At 39.4% G+C, this 22,653-nt stretch overlaps 2 protein-coding genes across 2 annotated transcripts; one reads left to right on the top strand and one right to left on the bottom strand.

Annotated features, from left to right (window-relative positions):
* The first annotated feature begins 5,274 nt into the window (after positions 1–5,274).
* On the top strand, positions 5,275–12,857 carry LOC108665756 (DNA fragmentation factor subunit beta). The gene is made up of 6 exons (XM_018152550.2): positions 5,275–5,442; positions 5,934–6,249; positions 6,380–6,495; positions 7,230–7,312; positions 7,905–8,087; positions 10,866–12,857. Exons 1-6 carry the CDS (start codon positions 5,314–5,316, stop codon positions 11,434–11,436), a joined length of 1,398 nt encoding a protein of 465 aa, XP_018008039.2. The 5' UTR covers positions 5,275–5,313; the 3' UTR covers positions 11,437–12,857.
* Positions 12,506–22,528, bottom strand: LOC108665755 (bumetanide-sensitive sodium-(potassium)-chloride cotransporter; the record flags this gene model as incomplete). The annotated part of the gene is made up of 5 exons (XM_018152549.2): positions 12,506–16,926; positions 17,230–17,341; positions 17,894–18,191; positions 18,599–18,798; positions 22,472–22,528. Coding segments are annotated over 5 exons (803 nt in total), but the record flags the coding sequence as incomplete, so codon positions are not given.
* Positions 22,529–22,653: the final 125 nt, after the last annotated feature.

Consider the following 22,653-nt stretch of genomic DNA (forward strand, 5'->3'; position numbering starts at 1 on the left):
AATCAGTTTCGTAGCGAATAGCTTCCTTATTGCACAACCTCAGAACTGTATATCAGCGCGCACGTCACCAGAAAATGTTCGTTACAATGAAGCTGTAATAGTATAGCTGAATCTAAATATAATAAATAATTAATTTGAATGGTAGTTCAATATCAATGGTAGACAGAAGTTCTTGCTAGGACATAAGTGGATTCTCGGCGCTGCATCTCTGCTGCCATGAAGCAGGTGCTACCTCCCAATAATGATGATGTCTTTACAATGTCAAGAATAGATTATGTAGTTTGTCCGACGCGGCGAATGAGGAGCAAGTTTCTGTTGTTAATTCGACGTTTTTTGGCAGCAATTGTTGTCCGCCTGTTGGAAACATCGCTATGCGATCGGAGCTTCAGGTGAAAGTTTTTACATGTGCGACGGTTCGATGCGGTTTTGTATTAATTTTTTTTTGTGCGCAAAGGTGTACAATTTATTGCATTCAACATTTCAAATGTGTTCACTTTCTACTAAAGATCAGTTATCAGTGTTATGTGCTGTAAATGTATTATTTTAATTAATTACCTCAAGTGCGAGGGCTTGATCATGTATTTATGCAAGTTCATGGCTAAGAAATTAAATGAACTTTTTAAGGCATGCTCATAATCTGCCATAAATAGTCGTGTGATTGGGTATTACTTCAAGAAGATATTATGATGAGTGAGATTTTATTGTGAAGCTGGTTGATGATCCTTATGATCTTATGTGGGAGACTAAGTCCTGTAATATATTTTCTGTGAATTTTTCATATTTTCAAATCCTTGAACTTCTGGTCCTAACTTTTACCTTGCCATATAAATTGATAGTGGTAGGCGGTGAAGTGCATGTTAAATCTTTTCAATTAGAACAAAAATTTTACTGATAATTGACAAGCTGTAATGTCTCACGAGTGTTAATGGCCACAAAATTGTTCGAACTCAATCAGAAGGTGGAGAATTTTTCGTTTTACTTCATAATAGCAAAACGCATGTTCCTGAGATGAATTATACCAGAGATTGTAGGAGAGAGAAAAAAGTTTAGAAAACAATCATGTTCCTTCTACAAGCGGCATACCTGAAATTAATTTCTGTTATCTATCAAACTAAAGTCCCCATTATGGATGAATATGTAAATGTTTTATAGTGCATCACTCAGTAACTGAAGAACAGTCAGCGCATCCAAGTCATAGGTTCCATATGCAAGGTTAACCCACGAGGATTTTTGTGTTCAGTTCTGCTTTCTTGTTACGTCACTGAGATTGAGTAACGTAAACAATCCCGTCATTCCCATGACGGATTGGTTGAATGGTTCGATCGCATTTCGGTGAATGGTTAATGCCCGTTACGTCACTGAGAATTGAGATCAGTGACGTCATAGGAGACTAACAAACTAAATCCGCAAAAATGAATCAACCATGGTGTGTTCTGTAAAACATGGTGTTGGGGGCAACGGATGTAAACACACCGTCCGACAGTTTCAACAACAGCCTGTGATGAGGGTATGGACGTATGGTTACGCGGTACGCTGCGGTAAAAGTTGGACGTATCGAACAATGAGCTAATAATATTAACAAAACTTTGTCAAGGATTTTTTGTTTTGTATTTTATAATATTGGCCACATTTAGGGCTCTAAAACCTAATCTTGGCATTAAAATTCTTAAACTTGGCTTAATAGATTGAGACTCTGGCTTGGCCTGGAGTCGGCCATACTGCCATTATTATAGTGCCATGCCCATAGATGCCCAGAGTAGGTATGTGCATGAAAAAAAATTATTTTCTATGATCATAAAGAAACTTATACATCTGAAATGAAAAAAATGTAATATAAATTTTAAGTGGAGTTCAAATAAAAGTGAAAAAGCTATATGTTATTTCCTTTTAGGCTATATTTATGTTTATTCAATTTTTCAAGCAGGTTTCATTGAAGACCAGAGAATTTGTTTTATTCACAATTTTCTTATTAGTTTTTTCAATATATCGAACAATATTTTTAGTTTGAACTGGCAAATCGAAAATCAGGTTACCGATGGACATTTTTATTTCGTTAACGACGTTTCGAATGTTTCTATCATTCATTATCAAGTTAAAAGGCGCATTGAGTGATGAAATTAGCGTCGACATAAGTACAAAATCAAGTAAATAGGATACTACTCAAAAATCAAAATTGTTAGGAATAATTACAAAATCACAAAATAATTTAGAATCAAAGCACCGAAAATTACTCCGAAAACAGTCTCAAGGTTCTGACAAATCCAGTAGTTTGAAGGTTGATGGCTGGGGTCCTATCCTTAATGATGAGGGCCTCAGCTATCATGAGTCGGTTGGCGTCGGGGCATCTCATGACGACGCTGGTGCATTCTTCCAGCACCGTACGAGTGATGGTCTCGTTGTGGGCTTCCATCAGGTGGTTCTTTGGTCCACCAGACTGAAGGTGGCACGTGAGACGTCGGCTTAATGTCGTAGTTGTGAGCCCGATGTAGTCCATATTGGGGAGAAGTCTGAAACCTGTCTCTTATACACATCTAGATGTGTATAAGAGACAGGTTGTAGACTTCTCCCCAATATGGACTACATCGGGCTCACAACTACGACATTAAGCCGACGTCTCACGTGCCACCTTCAGTCTGGTGGACCAAAGAACCACCTGATGGAAGCCCACAACGAGACCATCACTCGTACGGTGCTGGAAGAATGCACCAGCGTCGTCATGAGATGCCCCGACGCCAACCGACTCATGATAGCTGAGGCCCTCATCATTAAGGATAGGACCCCAGCCATCAACCTTCAAACTACTGGATTTGTCAGAACCTTGAGACTGTTTTTGGAGTAATTTTCGGTACTTTGATTCTAAATTATTTTGTGATTTTGTAATTATTCCTAACAATTTTGATTTTTGAGTAGTATCCTACTTAATTGATTTTGTACTTATGTCAACGCTAATTTCATCACTCAATGCGCCTTTTAACTTGATAATGAATGATAGAAACATTCGAAACGTCATTAACGAAATAAAAATGTCCATCGGTAACCTAATTTTCGATTTGCCAGTTCAAACTAAAAATATTGTTCGATATAGTGAAAAAACTAATAAGAAAATTGCGAATAAAACAAATTCTCTGGTCTTCAATGAAACCTGCTTGAAAGAAGAAATTCTGCCAACCTATACTAGTTTATTCAATTAGGTACCTATGTCCCAAGGCCAAGGCCAAATATGGATATGGGGCCATGGGCCAATGTTTTTTGGCTCTTTTTTTTAGGAAAAACTATCATTTCTGAGTTTCCTATGAGCATATTTTAAAGATTTTAGTATCACTAGAAAACTTGTATTGTAGGCTATCTGCTATCTTAGTCATCTAGGCCTATTCTAACTTAGACTAACTAGAGTAAAACATTTTGGTTAAAATTTTGCCTGCAGCCTGCAGGTGTGAGCCTGTGAGGTCAGTGGGTGAAACGTTTTTGCGTTTGACAATTTGACTGATAGATATGAATGGTATAAATTCACCAAAAGTCAGAATTGACTAGAATAAATTACATTTTGTTAAATGGATGGTAAATAAAAAAATAAAAATAAATACTAAGTAAATAAAAATAAATGATAAATAACAAAGCACTAAATAAATGATAATTAAATAATAATACTTATATGTTAATAATAATAAATTGATAATACTAGTACAAGTAGACGGCATTGTAGTATTGTATCAATCCCAGCATGCCTTTTAACCCTTTAGCCTTTTAACCAGGTATTGTTAGTTTGAACATCAAGGTTCCAATGAGATCTTTTCCTTCCAAGATTCTCTTTGCAGTGACACCAGATGTCCTGCAGAACAGAGGTCAGTGGCTCAGAGCTTCAGTGATTTCACTTCACTGCCAAATCATTGGCAAATGGGCCAATAACTCCTGCTGTTCAGCTGTTGTAGACTTGTAGTATGACTAGCAGAAAGTCTATATTTAACTTTCCACATCCCTAGCTTTTTTACTTAGAGCAGATGTGAGATATCCTGTGATGTTTTCATGTTTAGAACTAGCAAATTACAGGCTTTGTTCTTTGACATGCTAGAGATGTCAAATTTTCCAAATGCAGAGTTGGCCAAAACTGTGCTGAGAGCAAGGTCATTAGAAAGGAACTACTTAGATCAATTTGACCAGGGGCAGTTTGTCAGTCTCCACCATCCAGGAGTGAGACAGGCTCAATCTTCAAAATGACACAGTTTTGTGGACTCTTCAGTTACTCAACATTGTTTCTTTGTCCTGCTGTAATTACTATGTCAGAATCAAAGGGCAAGGGCCTAAAGAGCATTAAAAATTGTGAATATCAGAATTAGTTGTAGATAGAACTGGGCATCATGGAAAGAACTTCTATAAGGTATCAGAGGCAGAGGGGCTAAAGTGAGGAGGCAGGTTCAGGTTGTGTTGAAGTGCTGCACTCTGTATTATGGGAGGTGGATGTGAAAGAGATAGGTAGAATTCCATTGGGATCAAAAGAGGTAAGTTATGTATTTTCATGGCTGGAGCAAATGTTTCCATCCAAATCTTAGTGATTGGAGGCTAAATTTTGCCTAAACCGTTTGTTTTTGCCCATTGTGTACGGCACTGAAAGCTGACATGGGGCAACTGCTCTTCAACTGATTACGGAAAAATATAAAAGTAATGATAAATATAAATAATGCAGAGAAATAATTACAATTTGCAGTAATCTTGGAATAAAAGATGGAGAAAAGTAAGTCAGCTGACTTTCCTTTGTTGAAGTTTGTCTTCTGCGTGCTCAGCTTAGAAGGTTTAGCAGGTTAAGCAACAACTGCATCTACAGTCCAGATCATCTACACTGAAGCATTGCTAATTTTCTTGAATTGAGGGGTTCAGATTAAATCTAAATTGTAATGATTTCAAAACACTAATGCTACGCGTAACTGCTTAAGCAGAGCATTTTACTGGTGATTAAACATCCCATTGCCATTCAATTTGAAAAACAAAAGGGGTAAAAATGCAAGAAAAATTGCCACCATAGGGCCACAAGCATGTGAAACCATTTGTTCATTTCCATAGTTATTGGTTAAGAGTTGAGTGAATAAAGCATTTCCGAGTGGCTGAAATTGCCCATTTGTACCTGTTTTACCATTTTATTTGCAAAAAAGGTGGAGTAAACTGTAAAAAAATTGTTGCTGATGCACCATAGCTTGCATTTACAACAATATATTTTATTCCATAGATATTACTATGTTTTTAAGTTACACTAACTAAGTGACTAAATTATCAATTTTTTTCAGCAAAAAAATATTTTTGATAAATCATTTAATTTGTAGTATGGCTGCCAGGTCAGTTGAGCCTGCACAAAAGCAATTCAAAATAATTTTTAGGAAACAGAAATATGGTATGGCTGCATCAAGCTATCATATTTTACTTGAGAAATGCAAATCAAAATTTGATATAAAGGTTAGTATGTCAGCAGCTATTACAAATATTTTCTAAGATTAAATAGCTTCATTTGGGTGGATTTCTGACGTTTATGTCATAATTAACACTTATGCGGCTACCCTGGTACTGCACTTGATTTGCAATCCATTGCTAAAAAGATTATATATCTACCGTAGGTATAGGTAGTAGGTACAAGTCTTTAAAATTATGTCATGGCTATGAAAATGCCATCAAGAAATTGGTGTTAAATTTTGTTGATAAATCATGCATAATTTTTCTTGGGGGAATTGCCAAATAAGAGCAGTGACAAATATTTGTCAATGTTGATAATTTTGTGATTCAGTTAAATAAACTTTGAGTGTATTGTGTTTTATACAGATACTGAATGACAGTAAATGCAGTTGGTCTAATCTACAAGTGTTGAAAATTGTCAAATATCCCCCTGAAATGAATACCTATACAAAATCATATAAAAATCATTACAAAAAATTTGTTATTTCCGCTTACAGAAGGAGTGCAAGTTGACTCTTTGCTATGAAGATCATACAGAAATTGATGAGGATTTTTTCCCTCTCATTAATGAAGGAGAGACCCTCATACTTCATACAACAGACAATCGGGAGCCCCTCATTGAATCAGTTATGAAGAAGCTAGAAGAGTTCATTAGAGAGTGTCTCAATTGTGAACCCAATATCAGTGAGCAACTCCAGACTCTTATTTCTATGGGAAAAGTGGACAATTTTCAAGATTTTGTTGCTTCACTGCCTGTTGTCTCAGCAGAAGCAAAGCTGAGCAACCGGAATGAACATCCTGACTGGTTTGAAGGTACTTGTTATTTTAATTAAAAATGTTTCATCTATTTGTAAGCATTTAAATCTAAATCCTATAATTATGCATACAAAGTTCCTATAGAATATCAAATTAAATGGTTACATACTACAAATATGTCTTACAGGAATAAGCAGCAGACATCAGAGTAAGGAAGGTGTCATGCGAGGCAGTGCTGAGTGCAGGATGAGAAGCTACATGCAGAGCCTACAGAAGGAGTTGCGACTAATGTTGCAAGTGCAGGTGGATCATATGATATCCAAGATAATACAAAATCCAGGATCATACAAAATCAATTCGCTAAATTATATTGAGTTCAGTTGAAGTGAGTTGTGCAAATTGTAAATTTTCTCTATCTAAAATTTATTGACAAACAAGTTGCTTGCATTTCTAAATGTTTTTTTATTCTGTTGTTTCTACAATTATTTAATTTATTCAGCACATATAAAAAGTGCGCCTCACTACGTATGCCCTTTTCATGGAAGACCATTGATGTATTGTCTATGTTTAAAAAGACAAATTTGAATAGAACATTATCAAACCAAACTTCATTTGCTTAGCAATATTTTACACATGGGTGATACTTTAGCTGGATATAATATTTTGCTCGAGAATTTAAAGAGTTAGTCTTCAAATATCAAAATAAATTTATTTTCCAGCTTATTTTTAATTTTTATTATTCATTTGTTTTTGTTTCTACTTTTGTTACACAAAATTAAAATTTTAATTGTTAAATTTCTGCAAGCTTTACTGCTGCTGCATAACATTTATTCAAATATACTTGATTTTTGAAATGTGCAAATAATTTGCTTATACTTCCATGCATAAATTCTGGCAGCTGCTTTGGTAATTTCTCTGCAAATTTGTTTTGTGCAATTAATAGAATGAGCAAAAATTATGATTACTTTGTTTGTGAATATTTTTGTTCTGGTGTCCATAAAGGCAATGTTTCAATTGCCATAATTTTGAATTCAAAGGCCCGCAGGCGCAATGAAGTCTCTCTGCCTCGCAACGTTGAGGAGGCCATCCGTTACTTCAGCACTCGTCTCAAGGCCTGCAAGTGGGTGCATTTATCAATAGATTTTCTATATTGTTGTTGATGATATTTAGCATAATCATCTTTTATCTGCAATAATTCCTCTTATGCACTGAATCGGATCAAATCGCATTTCCTTTCCCACAAAAGGTGAAATGTTTTCCTTAGTATCCTTAGTATTTGTTTGGGACACAGCAGTCCCAGGCCACGATGGATCGCCGCCTCTGATTATCGTCCATCCGCCCTCATTTGGGCCATCTGATGCACGATGCTGTTGCTTGCTTCTCGCCGCTGGTAGTGTTGCAGGGGAGGTCGATCTGGGATTGTGCTCAGGAACACGTCTAGCTGTCTCTTGAAGGTCTCCAGGGTGAACTCCCCCTCTCATTGATTTTCAGTGTGTATTGCGTTCCTATTTTCACTAATTTAAATTATTTTGCTGCATTTATTTGCTGATTTTTTTCTACATTTTAAAGCCCAATTTTATAATTTTCCTTATATTTAGGAGTCACCTCTTTAGTGTGTTGCAATAGAACAAGTAGCCGAGAACAGACACTTAACTGTAATACCTGTACTTTGAAAATACACACTTAATTACTTATTTTTTTTTGTGTGGCAGGTACAACGCGCATTACTTTGATCGCTCGCACGCCATGTCTTGTTGCCGCATGTGCAACGCTGACGGTGCCTTCTTGTGTGGCGGTGCCTACAACAAACACCAGTGCAGTGATCACCACACCATCAACCCTTACGCCACTCGTCACCACCGCGTCGTCTTCTCCACGTGGAACTTGGACCACATGTCAGCTTGACATCCGGCCATGATCTGCCATCGTGCTGACATGACGAGAGAACAAAATTAGTTAGCGAGCTCATATCTTTAATGTTGCTCAGGGCCCATACTTTCAAAAAAAGTTAAGAGATGTAAGTTCATCCGCCAATCATTGAGGGCCTTCCAAGCAAAATCCACCAATCATAGACAAGAAAACAGAGCGTAAGAACTTACGTTTACTTAGCGAGTTTTGAAAGAATGACCCCAGCTCGTGTGGAGCCTGGGATCACTGATACCATCCTACTGGTGCTTCTGATACCATCCTGCTGGTACCTCTGATACCATCCTGCTGGTACCTCTGATACCATCCTGCTGGTACCTCTGATACCATCCTGCTGGTACTGGGACGTTAGTGTGCTGTAGAATATCTGTGCTACCAGCTATTTTGTGTTTTGCCACCTCGCAATAATAATTGATTATACAATTATTAATTCAATCAATCAATAATTGATTGATTGATGATTGACCTGCCGCGACAGGTTAGCTTACTGCTCATGCCATGCATGCTCATAAGCACCCCTAGGTCAAGCGGCTAGGATGAACTTAAGTTTAAATTGCATGAATTTCATTTTATTAATCATGATTTGTCGCTGACTCGTAGCGTGGTAAATAGTTTTTTAACATATAAGGAAAAGAACAATGTTCTGCATTATCTTTTACTCTTGTCAATACTCTGGTGCGATCGCCCACTCGCCACGCCAGTTCGTCTTATGAGCCTTGATTTAAATTTTGATGTCTGAGACTTTTGCGCGTAATAAAACTATTGTTCATCTTCAGAGGTCACTTACTGCTTGCAGTGCCGTCAAAATTATTAATTGGGTGATTTTTCTTTGTTTTTGGTTGTATTGAATTATTGTTCCTTTAAGCAGGTTTCATTGAAGACCAGAGACTTTGTTTCATTGGCAATTTTCTTATTAGTTTTTTGCAATATATCAAACAATATTTTTCGTTTGCACTGGTAAATCGGAAATCAGGTTACCGATGACATTTTTAATTTGTTAATAAGGTTCGAATGTATCAATCATTCATTATCAAGTCACAAGACGCATTGAGTGGTGAAATTTGGCTCATCATAAGTACAAAATCATGTAAATAGGATACTTCTCAAAAATCACTATTTGAACAAAAATAATTACCAAATTACAGAAATATGAAGATGAGCGAGAATTTAATGCACCAAAAATTACTCCTAAAACAGTCTCAAGGTTCTGACAAATCCAGTAGTTTGAAGGTTGATGGCTGGGGTCCTATCCTTAATGATGAGGGCCTCAGCTATCATGAGTCGGTTGGCGTCGGGGCATCTCATGACGACGCTGGTGCATTCTTCCAGCACCGTACGAGTGATGGTCTCGTTGTGGGCCTCCATCAGGTGGTTCTTTGGTCCAATAGACTGAAGGTGGCTCGTGAGACGTCGGCTTAATGTCGTAGTTGTGATCCCGATGTAGTCCATATTGGGGAGAAGTCTACAACCTTCTCTATTGCAGAAAAACTTATAGACTACATTGGTCTCTTGGACTGAATTGAAAATCTAGTACTTTCAGATAAAGAGATCAAACCCGAATTGTATTGCTGGTATGTCGATATCATCGTTGTCGTTCGAGATGAAGAACAACTGAGGAATCTACGAATGGCTTTTGAAACGAATTCCGACTTGAAAATTACTTACGAACTCGGACAAAATCGTACCTTGCCTTTTTTTTATCTATATGTCCAAGCAAAAATAATTCGTAATATAAATAAAATAAATAATCGTGCTACGAAAGAAGCACAATACGTGCTTTCATCTAACTAGCTTTAAAACCTGCTCATCTGAAAATGACTGAGAAATTGTAAAAAAATCTTGGTCAATGCCAAAATGGTTAGCCAATAAAACCATCGACACAGAAATCTCAAAACTTCGAGTGTACCGAAACAGACTCAACAACGAGCCAGAGACTGACGCAAACGTCACAACCATCTACTATGAGAACCAAATGACCAGCGGTTATAAAGCAGATGAACGGATCCTTCAATCCATCGTTCACAACAACATCGTGAACGGAACTAATAATAAAATTAAACTACAGATCTATTATAAAAACAAGAAAATATAAAATCTTATAATGAACAATAACCCCTACAAAAAACGGGAGTTTTCCAAGAGACCAATGTAGTCTATAAATTTTCCTGCAATAGAGAATGTTGTAAATTTCTCCCTAACATGGACTACATCGGACTCACAACCACGACATTAAGCCGACGTCTCACGTGCTACCTTCAGTCTGGTGGACCATGGAACCACATGATGGAAGCCCACAACGAGACCCCTACCCGTACGGTGCTGGAAGAATGCACCAGCGTCGTCATGAGATGCCCCGACGCCAACAGACTCGCGATAGCTGAGGCCCTCATCATTAAGGATAGGACCCCAGCCATCAACCTACAAGCTACTGGATTTGTCAGAACCTTGAGTCTGTTTCCGGGTTAATTTTTGGTGCTTTAATTCTTGATCATCTTATTTTCCTGATATTGTACTTATGTCGATCTAAATTTCATCACTCAATGCTTCTTGTAACTTGATAATGAATGATTGATAGATCCGAAACGTTGTTAACAAATTGAAAATGTCAATCGGTAATCTGATTTTCGATTTACCAGTGCAAACGAAAAATATTGTTCGATAAATTTAAAAAACTAATATGAAAATTGTCAATAAAACGAATTCTCTATTCGTCAATGAAACCTGCTTAAAGGAACAAATTAGAAGAGACAGAAAATGGATCTAGACAATTCTAATGGACAATCTATACATGAAGTTTCATTCATTTGCGCAGAAAACCCAGCCAATGCAAAGGAAGTTCCGGGTATTCAAGAATTAATATCAGAAAATCAAGTAAGTTCGAAAAACATGGAAGGCTCTTGTGATCAAAAGAATAAAAATGGCAAATCTGCCGATGAATTACCAAGCGCTGATGAAGTAGAGGGTAATGTGTGTCGGAGTAATAAGAGGAAGGATCTCCGAGATGATAAACTTGAAACCATTAGCAATCGCAATGAAGAGATCAGCGTTGCAACCAAGCAAGAATCCAAGCGCCAAACTCGTGCGGCCTTCAGGACAAAGAACAAAGGTTCCAAAATACCAACCGTATCATACGTCCGAGAAACAAAACAAGCTAAGGACGCCTCATCAAGCTGCCCTCCCTCGGGACGGTCCTCGGGTTGTCTTGATCGTTGCGAGGGACACAAGCCGGGGACGGGGAACCTGAAGCTCGTGCACATCGCCTGCCACGTGAAGCTGCCCCACAACCTCGCGTGTGACCCGCGCCGCGTGTATCGCTAGCGATGTCATCAGCAACCGATGCTTATTGACAGATTACTCACCTGCTTAATCATAATTCACTGGTACCTTTAACATGACTTTTATCCTATGATAAATTTTTTTAATATAGTTCTATTGATAATTTAACCATGTGACAAATTCATGTTTTTGTACACCTTGATTTCTTATTATATTTGTACAAAATCATTCACACGTTTGAAAGCTTACTAGCTTTCTTGAATCTCAATGTGTCAATGTGATTTAATTTCGGATTACTAGTGCAGCAGTTCAGGTACCTTGGATTAGATCAAATTATTATTCACATTCTAAAGTTATACCAATTTGACTGGTTTGGTGCTCGCTCGTTCAGAACCGAACCTAACAAGCATCAAGTCACAATTGATGTCCTCAGTACAATGTGTGTAGACATTTGAGTGCGTGAGAAGAAGTTCATGCGCAACCTTGTATTACCAGGCAACTCTGCACGTGTATCGCTCACTACTCGCCGAATATTTATGAATTTTGCTGTAACGAATGCCACTCTGCGGGGACGGTTAATTTTGCAATGAAGACAAATTATAAATTTTATAATATATTTACTGAAGATTAAGATGATTTATAACTGATCTTATCGTTAACAGATCTCAATAATTTGCAATTTAGCCACAAGATTTTGTGTTTTGCGTCGCGTGAACCGCGAAAAGTTGTGTGATCACCAAGAATTATTTTTAATCTATTTATATATATGATAAAATTTATAAGATTTATACTATATCAAATTGATGTTTTCTTTATTCGTGAGATGTTAATTAGTAAATCAACATGTTGATATATATTTCCATGTGATATATATTTTCTATATTTTTTTACAAATGGAGTCAAAATTTTAGCGGAGCGCACCAAAGAATTTCACATAGAATACTGATGAGTTTGAGCTGATCAAATTATAAGAGTTAAGGCGAAATTGCTTGAAATTATTTAGACTTGGAAACTGAATAGAGTGAAGCGTGAAGACGTGCGCATCATTGAACTAATGTCGGATACTTGAACGATTACGCGCCTCCGCTTGAATTAGGAAATTGAAACCAAATTTACTCGTCAATTTATTGCTATAAAAATATTTGCTCGCCGATCCTTTGCTTTAACTTTACTTCATGCAGAACAATTCACGTTTAGGACTTCAAGACATTAATAGAACCACCGATACCTCCAGCAGCTCCTGATACCATCACTACCAGCAGCTACCACCACCACCACCAGCTGCAATGTATCTACCATCATAATAACTTGGAGCGCCATAGGAATGGTCAGTGCATTTCTAAACATTTATTTGCCCACGAACAAAGCTTACAAAACTCGGCAACGCGCGAGGTACAGAAATTGAGCAAATGGATCTCATCGTATAAGTGTATCACTGCCCTAATTTAGTTTATCAGAAAGAAGTGATATAAGGAGGGAAAAAATGAATTTTGACTGCACCTCCAGTCCAATGAAATGACATCGTTGCTTCCACGGCAACTTGGACGGAAGAAGACATTCATGGAACTGCCATGAAGTGAACAACGAAAGAATAAAGTTCGTATAAACTATTACATGGAACCAACGAGCGTCTTTTGTCATGCCAATAAAAACTCAAGTTTGCGCTTTACATTTGTGTGCGATTGAAAGAAGCATGAGGCCCACACGTGTTGAAACGCTCAAGGTGAGGTCTGTCAAAAACGTGCATCATATCAAATCAACAGATGGTCAATCTAGGAGAGACATTTGGGCCAACAAAGTTACAATTTTCAAGCCACAGTCGATTAATTATTAATAGGCTTTTAAATTGCTCTCATCATATATCTCAATGAGCCGGTTATGCATTATGAACGAGGTTAACGACGATGCGAGTGTCAGCAATGTGGATTGCAGTGGCGGCGGCGGCGCTTATCTCTAAAGTCTTAAACTTGTCAGATTATTATAAGTATTATTGATTTCTTCTTTAACAATTAATATTACCATAAATGGTGAGCTCGCTTAAGGAAGCACATGGACGTATCCTAAGGGAGGACTCTCCTTATGGAGGCCTATGGAGAAAATCACGCAATAAATCTAATACAAACGTACACAGTGCACAGAGAAACGCTTGGACGGAGGCAAAGAACGCCGGTTAATTTTAAGACATTAAAGAAATTACCGTGACACAAGTCAGCTCGTACAAGTCTCGCAGTACAAAGATTTTTGAAGAGTTTGTGTAAATTTCTAACACAAAATTTGAAGCAGAGAACAACCGCCAATAATACTGCTCAAATAATAGCTTCTTCGCATATAACCCAAAATTATTTGGACTAAATTTTGATGAGATTTCACACGAAATCTGTTGTACTTGAAACTTATTTAATGATTAACATCATCAGTGCTATAACAGTAATCTAGAATATCAAGCGAATCGTATTCAACAAATAACACGTCCTTTAAAATTATGGCTTATCTTAGAACAAAATTGTTTCCTCTCAAGTTATAACACGTGAATTTCTTATGCATATCTGAATAAAATCTAAACTGAATGTTCCGACAGCCGCTATGGGGAAATTTAGCGATTAAGAAAAAATTATATGAACAGTTTATCTCAAACAAAAAAATTTTTGATGAATATTGAGGACACTCGATTGAGTGATGAACCTGAACAGTTTCACAGAAATGTATTATTAGTTCGTCTAAAATTTCTTATAGATAATTGATATTTTGGAATGTGATCGATGTATTCTAGCGATGAGAATTGGAAGAATTAGACTAAACGCTCGACCAGTTTCAGTGCTTCTTATCATTAACAAATTGTCTCTAGTGTCGTATTATAACGCACAAAACAATCAAGATGGACACACTGCATTAATGTAACGGTACAGTATAAAAATATCTTCATGAACACATGTCACACCACCTTATCAATATATTAAGCAGCCTGATCATATAAAACTTTTAATATCTGGAGCACCGCCTCTGATGTGAGACTCCGCTGGCCTCTACAGGCTGCACGGCGCTCGGGTGGAGGCATGTCATTGTCTTTGTAAAAATATGTCCAGTTCCACACAAAGGATTTTCATGTCCTAAGTACATTGGTACAGTTGAAGGCAGGCGGTAAGGCGAGCCTTCCTGTACGCTGGTACTGTTGAAGGCAGGCGGTAAGGCGAGCCTTCCTGTACGCTGGTACTGTTGAAGGCAGGCGGTAAGGCGAGCGAGCGGACATGACGTGCAGCGCAGCAAGAACTTTATCAACATCAAGGCGGCAGTACAGAGTTTAATTATTGTCAGTCAGTTCTTAAAGTCATAGAAAACAATATTTTTTATTACGCCACTGATCCCAAATTCCTCATCCCGACAAGAGCAGCTATCACCCCACGGAGGAGCCTCCTGGAGTGAACGCTGCCGCGTTGGGCGATTATGCGGCGATGAACAAGAAATTATTTGGACGACCTTTAATTGTGTTGTGAAAACTAAAAGAATAATCAAGCAACACGCGACATAAGGGCATGTGCAAATCACACTCAACACCGTGTAGCGGCAACAAGCCGATATAATACAAAGGATGACGAAGGAATACGGAGGAAAGACAATGGAATTCGAAGGTCAGAAAACTAAAGGCAAGTTTGTACTGCAACGGCCACATTGCAGTAAACCAGAGATTGCGTTACTTTCGAACACTAATTTATTTTTCGGAAAAGCGAAGCATTCTACCCAAACGCTCGGTGGAAAAAAAAACAACATTTGGAAATTCAACAAAAACGAACAAAGTCCCAATCTCCCTCAACAATAGAAGACGTTTGCCCACTTAAAACAAAGTAGCTCATGGCTGCTGGCTTTGCGATGTTACAAAAAAGTTACTCTGAATTAACAAATTGAGATTAACAAGTGAAAGATACGTGAAATTCTAATACTCGTGTATTTATTTGAGTGAGATTCATGTTTAACATGTGTCGATATTACCGGGAATGACGAGAATTCATCAACAGCTTCATTAATCCACCAATCTATAATTCCAGTAAAAGTCAACGTGAAATTCCAAACCTCAGGGGTACGCGTGGATATTCACGTGTGCTTTATATAAGACGTACGTTTAGATCAAATCTACGAATGGAAGTTCAAAGAAATCGATCGATTGAGATTCTATGAATATTTTATAAGATAGAGTTCAACATGAACTGCTATAGCCGCCGCCATGTTCAACATGAGCTGCTATAATAGCCGCCATGTTCAACATGAGCTGCTATAATCGCCGCCATGTTCACTTGCTACAATCGTCGGAAGAGGAAGAACTGGAAGAAGCTTGTCGCTGAACATGAAATTTGAATCATCAAAATTTCCTTCAAAATCTCATGTATGGAATAAGCTTAAACACCATGGAAATAGGCACTTAAAAAGCCACAATCTTGAAATAAAGTACATCGTTGGTTATCTAAAAATTTGCTTTTTTAAAGCAAAATAGTTTCTTTCACGTCATTTTTAAACAACGAAATAAGAGTTTCGGTGCAAAACCGTCAAAGTAAATAAATGTCGAATAGGGAAACCAATACTTGATTACGTAATAAAAAGTATGATGACATTATGATGTGCATCGCTTGCTCATTGATACACCACGCACAACAACGGACGCACGCCGCGGGCAGGCGATGGCAAGGCCATGCTCGAGCGGCCGAGAAGGTTACGTTGAGCTCGGACCCGGCAGCGGCTACCAGAGTGTCAGTAAAAAGATGAACCGGTCGCGTGAACCGTTTTAAAGGTTTTAAATATGTGAACTAGATGCAGGTAGGCTTATCTGCTTCTTGAATAAGGTAGGCGGTGTCTAGTTACTAAATTACGAAAGTAGATAGCCGGATCGTCGCAAGGGTTCGAGGCTTTATAAGTAGGTTGGTGGGAGCTGCGACGAGTTGCTCTGCTGGAAATTAAAGGTACAGAATACCTTTTTATTTACCACGAATGAAGGCACGAACGCGCACTTTAATCCTATCAGCTACGGAATATACACATCATGAAGGCAGAACATGGATAAACAATTGGGCTACATGGCTTTAAATCATTTCGAAATAAAAAATTAATAACGCGGCGAATAGAATAACGATATTAGAAGCTAATTAGTAGACGTAAACGTGGAACAGATCAAACAGTCTTTACAGCGGAAAGAGTCAATTAGCAAGACACGTTGGAAAAGCAAACTGCCTTAAAGAGAAGATGCTTCATCTCTCACAAAGGCGCTACTCCAGAGAGATAAGAGCTGTACGAAAACCCGGTAGCGATACAGGAGGAAACAAGCAATGGACATCGGGACCGAACATTAGCACGCGCATCTCATGACTGTGGAATTAAGAAATGAGATTTTCTGGCTGGAAAACGCGCGAGTTCTAGGAGTAGAAGGTAAGCACGGACTGCTGGTTGCCCCTGACGAAGAGGAAGGGCGGCATGCCCTTGGTGATGTAGTCCAGCCACGCCATGTACAGCGACGCTGACACGTGGCCCTTCCGCGGCATGGGCAGCGTCCTGTGGGTGCCAACATGCCAAGTTATTTAATTCGTTGAGAACCGCATAAACATTTCAGTTTTATGTTCTAATACGGAGAACAGAATGCGGCGCTTACATGCTATTGACTTTATAATTCATGGCAGCGGAAAATAAATGACTTCCCTAAACAATGAAAATGTTCCTGAGAGCCAAAATCTATAGTTTAATTCTGAAGGTCAGTCACGAGTCAATAACGGAAATAAAAGCAATTCTTGTGCTGCACGCAAATGAAGAATGGCTAACACTTCTCCCTGTTACTGATTTAAGTATGCAGATCCTTACATGACGATGAGGTTGGCGTCCATGGAGTTCTCGAGGAGCATCTCGCGCAGCCTGATGTGGCGGTTGGTCTTCTCGCGCTGACTCAGCAGCTCTGTCTCGGTCAGCGTCACGCCTGTAATGTGGGCAGATATGAGACGACATTATTGAATAAACTTGAGGAGGGAGATCATAACAACGATGGCATGAATGAAGATGGTATGGATGTCAATGGCATGGACGATGATGGCATTGATGTTGATGGCTTGGATGTCGATGGCATGGACGATGATGGCATGGATGACGATTTCAATAATTGAAAAATACAAGCATGCACCCCATAGAAAATTGAGAAAACTACCATAAGCATCAGTATATCAATGCCAATGCAGGATATTAATGCCAATCTAGGACATTAATGCTCATAAATCAACTCTCAGCTGGTGTGAATGGAAAATAGAACCTTGCGCACCTACACGTCCAGTTCCCTACGAGGCATAACATCCAACACGTGAAGCTATCGACTCATGAAGTATTTTCAGATCTCACTTAAACTGATCATAGAACAAAGATTTCAAAGTTCAGTCCTGGAAAAATAACCAGCAAGAATTTAGCAACACGTGAAATCCAAGTTCGCCCTCATGCATCGAGTCGTTATACAGATCATAGGCGCAAATTATATTCGTACCGTCGCCGGTGTTGTCGGAGGTCTTGAACTTCTCGATGAGAGCCTCGAAATCTGCCTTGCTCGAGTCCTTGGCCTTCCTCATGGCGTCGGGGATGACGATGACGTCACCGTAGTCGATCCTGAACTTGGAGAGGAGGTTTGCCATGCTGCGCTGCTCCATGTCGAGCTCGTCGCGACGGTTGGCGAGGGCGAAGATGCGCAGTTTGCAGTTGCTCCAATTGGAGCGAGTCGTCAGGATGTATGGAAGCAAGAGTGTTAGACCGCCATCGTCATACAGCCACCACACGTCAATGGTTCCCTGGAAGCAGATTAATGGGTTGTTAGGACAGCCACCACACGTCAATGGTTCCCTGGAAGCAGAGTAAAGGGTTGTTAGGACAGCCACCACACGTCAATGGTACCCTGGAGGCAGAGAAAATGGTTGTTAGGACAGACACCACACGTCAATGGTTCCCTGAAAGCAAACTAAAGGGTTGTCAGAGTCGAATGATCACATTTTGCTAGCAAAAGATGTTGGCATCATCAAGAAAATTTTGCAGTATATAACAAATCCTGATATTCGTGGAGGTTTCTGACCGCCAAATGTTGAGCCGTACCTTCTCTAATGTTGAGCCGTACCTTGTTTAATAATGAGCCGTACCTTCTTTACAATTAGTAGTAACTTCTTCAATATTGAGCCGTACCATCTTTACTATTGAGCCGTACCTTCTTCTGCTTCCTCTGGAAAATGGTGATGTTATTGAGGACTTCCTTGGAGAGCTTGGCGCCACCAGGGCCGTGGTAGAGGCTGGACAAGGAGCCGCGCTTCTTCTTCTTGCGGTCTAAGGCGCCCTCGAGACCAGACGCGTTCGCGCGCTCGGGCTCCGGAGACCCGGGGGGCGTGGACGCCTCGCTGCCGGTGCCGTCTGCACGCAGGGAGCCCACGTGTAATTCTCAGCTTTTTTTATAGAGTATTACTCAAAATTCATTAGTAGATCTTTTATATATAAGATGTTACATGTATTTAGATGAAGCTGAAAACGCTAGAGCCGCATAAAATCGGGCCATAGCAAAAAAGTTTAATTAAAGGCATATTCCATCATTTGCATGCTGGAAAATTCTGTTTCATGTACTAATCGTTAAATAAATCACTAATTCCAAACGTTTATAGATGCAAATATTATGTTGTTGTTCTTCTATCACAGTTTCGACACTGAACTAGTGTATGCGGGTATATTGAGGTAATGTACGGTATGCATGTATTTCTAATATTGAAAGCAGAATTGTTAAAATTTTCTTGTCGTTAAATATTCTGCACATAAGATGCATCCATAATACATTTATTAAGTAAACCAAGACCAATTCCTTTAGCTAATTAAACAGATAATCACTCGGTTTCTACTAAAACAACATTAAACAATAAAAGCAGCACAGCACAGCCAAATCTACTGCACATCTTAACTACTAAGCTCACCTCGAACACTAAGCACGTAAATAAGTTGCTATTCCACAAGCTAAACTACTAAGCCCTATATGACAATCACATTACAATTGTTTGGTCTATTTAACCCATTGAAGCACTTGGCGCCTCGACAGGAAGTTACTTGCGGCAATAGAAAATATTTTATGACATTAGCGGCGCGCAACGAGCTGCTTTATCTCAGATGAGGTCTGAGAACTGCTCAAAAAGTCAATCCCATAGTATAGGACCGTAAATTCTTTGGAAAAGAGTTGAAAATGTTCGAAAAAAAATGTTTTAAATGTTGTAATAATCATTGCAGTAAGTATTGATCAGATGGAGCTTCATTTCAATATTGACCTTAATTTTCTTTGGCCAGTCAATAAAATTTTGTTCTTATTTCGAGCGAGAAAAAGACAGACATTGCTCCTTTGTTGACAGGAGCTGCCGCAAACACGACTCCTGAAGGATGCCGTGGGTACACCAGTGTGCTGCGTAGGCAGCCAGCCAGGGCTACTACATGGCAAAAAAGTTTAATAATTGACTGCAAACAATTTATTTGAAGAACCAAAATTATAGGCACAGCACTGCATTTTAAGTTTGAAAGTTTGGGATCTGCTGCGAAGTTTATAAATGAAAAATTAGGATCGTTTTACAAGCATTGACGCCCAGTCAAGTGAAGTGTCAGAACAATTTGCCCATGCAACATCAAACAAATGAAAGGCTGTGCATGTAAAAATGGTGCGCACGAATGCAGGGACGCCATTGTGAAAATTTGTGATGATGCTGAAGCGGACAGACAGGCTGGTTGTGTACAGTGTTGCAGGTTCCAGTGTTGCAGCTGACAGAAAAAGCAGGTTTTGTGATGTTTTGCATGCGGAAGTGTTGCAGCTGACAAGAAAATGCAGGTTTTGTGAGGTGTTTATGCTGCAGTGTTTCAGCTGACTTATAAGAAGCCGGTTGTGGTAGGAGTGGTTGACACCACACAACCCACTGCAGGACTGAAGGTAGCCGGGCAAGCGATGTGCAACCAGCCGTACGCCAGCCGTCATGGCTGCCAGCAAAGGAGATCGGAAACTTTTTAACAACGACCGCCGTGCAAAAGCAATGAGGAATCAGTTCACTGCACAACAGAAGTTCACTGAAAATCAAAAGTGCAGGAAGCAAACCGGGCACACGGACAATATAGGTTAGTTTCCAGTCTAAACTAGCGCATGAGATAACCTGAACCATCTGCCAGTTGCTGGCAGATTAGGTAAACCAATAATGTTGCGCCAGAGCCTATACTGGTGAACACAATATAGGCATTCAATGGGATGTAGAAGAAAACATGTACAGCACACAGCAACATGATCAATGTGCAGTAACAGCGATGTGTTGCAGTAGAACGCCGAATAATAAACTGAGTATTGTAGTACTGTGAACGATGGAAACGTTCACTGTTAGTCTCCGCTGTTCACTCAAGTGCAATAAAATACCAGCGACAGAAACTTTATTTAGATCGGTTTTAAGAAGATAATCACAGGCGTTTGGTCGTATTGCTTGTGGCCGTCTGACAACATTCAAAATTTGCGGTGACGTCCTGTGACAGTAGAATACCATACCGGTACAATGACACTCCTATGTAGCGTATAGATGCAAATAGATAAACCATCTGAACCACAAATGGTGCAAATCAGAACCCGACATTGTTGAACCCATGTTAGAAACCATAGCTGGACACTGACCCAAGCCCTACTCTAGTAATTATTACAGGGCCATTAGTGACCCATTACCTAGCCCTACTCTAGTAATTATTACAGGGCCATTACCCTATCAAAATTTAGAGGTGATGGCGACTCAGAATTTTGGACCGCTTATAGGACTCAATGAACACGTAAATCAGCCGCTCATGTCCGCTTCGGCTTAGAGTTTGAATGACAGCCTCTGGGCTGCTTTCTAGCTCGGTATGACTCGGCTCGGCCTGCTCTTCTCTTACTCTTAGGTGACTTTAAAGTTGGAAATGAGATTCTGACCAGAAACCGATTTCGTTCAGGTGGCCAAGCGGACTCAGAATGACTTTGCGCCGAGTGTGATGACTATTCGGCCGAACCCTAGACGGTCCCCGAATTTTGTTAGGGTAGAAACCACAATTAAGGCACTGAAGTCTAGAAAACATTAGAAACCAAAACGAGGATACAAACCCAGAAAAGTCGCTATTTATTTTTCACAGGCGTCAATCCTAAGACTCGTGTTAACATACTGATACCAGCCGTCATTCAACAGAAGTCTTGCTTTTGAATTAGTATACTCAGCACATCAGAAAAAGCGTTCAGAGAAGAGAGTGATAAAGACAATATGGTGTAATTACCAGGTGATCGTGGCGTGATTAAGACGAGCACATTGCGGGGACAGAGCTAAGTTCATCCATAGGATACACTACAAATGAGTTAGTTATAGAATTCAAGTGTTGTGAGCTGAACTTCATTGGACGATTGTTACGGGATTCGGGGGTGACATGAGAGCGTCTTCTACTGAAAGTTCGACGAAAAAATATTTTATTTTGAATATAAAAATATTGAATTTAGGAATAGATTAAGGTAAGGTCCCAAAATTGATCATATCAAGATATAAGAACAAATGCAACGAAACGATTTCAGAAACAAAAATATTAGAAATGATGAAACGCTCTCAAGCAGCCTTTGAAACGCGGGTTGCCCAACNACCCTCACCACACACATGATGTGTGGTGCTACGAGTACACACCACTAGACTATCTCACACCCTCATCACAGTCACAGTTAGTGCAGTGTAATGTCAGTAAGCAGCTCAGCAAGCAAGGATCGCTGCAGGGCTCAGGGTCACGGCGTCAGTGGGGACGCTGCCAGCCAATGATGCGAGGCTCAGTCTAAATTTTTACTGTTTTTTAGGCCGGATAAATTTTTACATATTCATATTAAAAGTATATTTTTCCTTGATTATTATGACGTAGAATGAGTCACACGATCAAAGTTCGTGTCAAAAATTTTGAGCAAAAATTGAAACCGGCCATTCATGTCAGATGAATTGCGGCTTAATACAAGCGGGACATTCCTGTGACGCGTGCCCCCTGCACCCTGAACAGAGCTGGAGGGACAGAATCAACCACACTCACCACTCACCCCAATGCTTTTTGATCACCCATAACGGGGGGAGACTGGACAGCTTACGGGTGAGCTCTGGTAAAAGTGATGCGGTAGAGAGGAGTCGGGGGAGAGGTTAAAGGTGATGAGTGGAATTGTGCCAGGAAAAATGGCGAGCAGAATGAGAGTATGGGAGAAAAAATGGGTTGCGCAATAAAATT

The sequence above is a fragment of the Hyalella azteca genome, unplaced genomic scaffold, assembly GCF_000764305.2.
Source record: "Hyalella azteca isolate HAZT.00-mixed unplaced genomic scaffold, Hazt_2.0.2 contig9041, whole genome shotgun sequence".
Classification (NCBI taxonomy): Eukaryota; Metazoa; Arthropoda; class Malacostraca; order Amphipoda; family Hyalellidae; genus Hyalella; species Hyalella azteca.

Excerpts from the sequence above, each read along its gene's own strand:
- LOC108665756 (XM_018152550.2), top strand. The coding sequence starts at position 5,314 with ATGGCTGCCAGGTCAGTTGAGCCTGCACAAAAGCAATTCAAAATAATT. Across the intron at positions 6,496-7,229 it reads GACTAATGTTGCAAGTGCAG|GCCCGCAGGCGCAATGAAGT; the intron begins GTGGATCATATG and ends TTGAATTCAAAG. Across the intron at positions 7,313-7,904 it reads ACTCGTCTCAAGGCCTGCAA|GTACAACGCGCATTACTTTG; the intron begins GTGGGTGCATTT and ends TTTGTGTGGCAG.